At 43.0% G+C, this 3,057-nt stretch overlaps 1 protein-coding gene across 1 annotated transcript; it reads left to right on the top strand.

The window, feature by feature from the left end:
* Positions 1 to 356: 356 nt before the first annotated feature.
* Positions 357 to 3,057, top strand: LOC137965443 ((3S,6E)-nerolidol synthase 1-like). The gene is made up of 7 exons (XM_068811722.1): positions 357 to 515; positions 595 to 853; positions 939 to 1,311; positions 1,433 to 1,651; positions 1,748 to 1,854; positions 1,959 to 2,224; positions 2,355 to 3,057. Exons 1-7 carry the CDS (start codon positions 417 to 419, stop codon positions 2,649 to 2,651), a joined length of 1,620 nt encoding a protein of 539 aa, XP_068667823.1. The 5' UTR covers positions 357 to 416; the 3' UTR covers positions 2,652 to 3,057.

The raw sequence follows: 3,057 nt of genomic DNA, 5'->3' as shown, positions 1-3,057 counted from the left end.
ACCGTCGGCAGCAATCAATCGTTCCTCAAGCATAACGGGAGGAAAACGTGGAACATCTGTCTTCACGGTTCGTTTCCTCGTGGAACACACTGCAGCAAGCTGACGATGGAGGAAGCCTCATTACTGACTGCATTCCTCGTCGTTATCGATCTTTCGTGCTATGTCTCTCTATTGATTTATGGCGAAAGAGACATCTTGTCCTTCGGCAACAATTACTTTTGACCCGTCACCACTTATATGCTCTTTACGTATAATATTGTCCATTACATGTGCAGCTACACCTGGAGCAGTAAGCCCTAGCTCTCACTATAAAAAAGGCTTCCGTGGAAGCCTCAATCATCACAATAGCTTCTGTTTCAATTTGCCAGAATAAAAAAAAAGAATCACTTCCGTTGCCGTCAGTTTTCTTGCAGCCCATGGAAACACTCTCATCGGAGGCTGCAGGCAGTGTGTCGGCAGAAGAGATGCACTCAGTCATTCACTTATTCACATCTACGCCCTTCACTAATAACATGGCACGTAACTCTTTCACACATCCAGTTGTTGTTTCTCGTTATTGATTTTTCATTTGGTCAATGGGTTGTATCCATGCAGGAGGATTTACAGACGAAGCGACTGAAGGCAGTTGAGGAAGTAAGACGATTATTACTACCGCAGCACGAACCAGTCGAATCCGCAGTTCTGATTGACAAACTGCAACGTCTGGGCATTGATTACCATTTCAGAGATGAGATCGAGCAACTGTTACCTCTCATTCATGACAACGTAGGTGATGATGATGCTCACCATGGTCTGCTCTTTGCTGCGCTTTCCTTCCGTTTGTTGCGGCAATGTGGTTACTACGTGTCTACAAGTGGGTAAATTTTGCATCTCTCTGCAAATTTTAATGTTAAATGCGTATAAATGTGAGATACCAATAACAAATTTCCATGCTGCAGGTGTGTTCAATCGTTTCAGGGACAGAGATGGACGATTCAAAACACAGTTAAGCGAAGACATTGCTGGGATGTTGGCTCTGTATGAAGCTTCCTTTCTCAGTTTAGAAGGAGAAGACATGCTCGACGAAGCCAGAAAATTTTCTTCAAGTTACCTACGGAAGTTGGTGGGCGACGTTGAGGCTTCCATAAGTGGACAGATAGAGTACATCTTGAATCATCCTTTTTACTTGAGCATACCGAGGTTCAACATTAAGCACTACCTAGAAAAGTCGACGGGAGCTGGAGGAAAGAACGAGATCGTCAATGAACTTGCCAAATTGGACTTCAACATTGTACAATTGATGCTTCAGAGAGAATTGCAGGAGGTTGCGAGGTATAGACCCTTCTTATTTCTATAATAGATGCCCTGGTTGATGAGGTCGATAATAATGATGTATTTAGCGTATCTGACCTTCGCACGAACCACTTTCTTGAAATTTTTTATGCCATTATAGGTGGTGGAGAAGCTTGGGTTTGCAGAAGGAACTGAAGCTTGCAAGAGAGAATTACGTCGAATGGTTCATATGGTCTTTGATTGTCGCTTCTGACCCTCAATTATCAACTTCTCGCGTAGAAATGGCTAAGCCCATTGCTTTCATCTTCCTGATCGACGACATCTTTGACGTTTATGGAACACTTGATGAACTCATTATCTTCACGGAAGCAGTTGAAAGGTGACTTTTTGCTGCTTCGGCGATTCTGGTACGGAGTGAGAGAAACTCAATCTGGGGACTACTTGATTGACGAGAAATTCACTGTGTTGATTGCAGATGGGAAGTTGAATCAACGAAAATGCTCCCAAGGTTCATGAAGATGAGCTTTATGGCACTTTATAACACAACCAACGACATTGCTGGCAAGGTCCATAAACAACAAGGCTAGAATCCGATAGAGACATTAAGAAAAACGGTGTTTATCTGCACCCTAAACGTTATTAACTCATGAAAATTAACTAGCTGAAATCCATGTGTTAGTTGTGAGTTTTCTATATATTGCAGTGGGCAGCCATGTGTAGATCATTTCTAGCAGAGAAAAGATGGCTTTCCTCCGGGAATTTGCCGGAGTCAGAGGTATACCTGAGAAACGGAATGATCAGCTCTGGAGTGCCGATGGCTCTGATTCACATGTTCGTGTTGCTGGGAGAGGGGAAGAAGAAGGAGAAGACGAACCTACTGCGCAGCATTCCTGACCTGATTTCACATTCAGCCATGATATTTAGGCTATGGAACGACATGAAAAGCGTCAATGTAAGAAACCTGATCACCTTTGGCTTAATTTGGCCCCGCCTTTTAGTTTTTACTCCATGAAGGACATGGGAAGCTTTTTCTTATCTTCAAATAATAATAACAACTGATCGGTTGGCTTTCTGACGTGAAGGGAGACAAGGGACGCGGCCATGATGGGTCCTACGCTGACTGCTACATGAAAGAGCGCTGTGGCACCTTCCTTTCTATAGAAAGTGTTGAAGAACATGTGAAGCAGAGGCTCAACGTTGCATGGAAGAAACTCAACGCGGAATGCCTCTCTGCAAATCCATACGCAGCTGCTTTCACAACAGCTTCGCTCAATGTACCCCGAATGGCTCAGATGGCCTATAGCTACAATGATGATGAGCGCCCTGTAGCTCTCAAGGAGCTCAGCCTGTCCTTGCTCATGGAAAGTGTTCCTCTGTAGCTAGAAAAAGATAAAAAACGAGATCATTTCCTGTCTACCATTTTTAAAAGTAAAAACCTGTTCTACACGCTCCACGTAAAGGCCTTTAAATGGCTCCTTCACAGTACAAGGTTGTTGTCGATTTCAATGTCTGCAACTTAAGAGGTTGAGATTGTAGTAGAAACATTGAGAGTTTTTTGCGGAAAAGGATCTCATTGGCTACCCAAGTGAATGGACCCTATTTAGATGAATGAAATGAATAGAGTACTAATAAGGGAGTTATTCTCCTATTTGTCTTTGTAAATGATTTTTTGTGAGAGAAAGTTGTTAAGTTGTGGAGAGTACGCTGAGTCGGTATGTGGATTTCACACTTGTATTACGGTTATCCTAGTTTTTCTCTTTATATTTTGGGGCGTCGTCGTTAGGA

This window comes from Aristolochia californica, unplaced genomic scaffold (assembly GCF_029961685.1).
Source record: "Aristolochia californica isolate CCGP_79_NKW_82.1479 unplaced genomic scaffold, dmAriCali1.0.hap1 SCAF_5, whole genome shotgun sequence".
NCBI lineage: Eukaryota > Viridiplantae > Streptophyta > Magnoliopsida > Piperales > Aristolochiaceae > Aristolochia > Aristolochia californica.
Note: the sequence above shows the minus strand (reverse complement) of the source record. Positions and strands in the feature narration are given on the sequence as shown.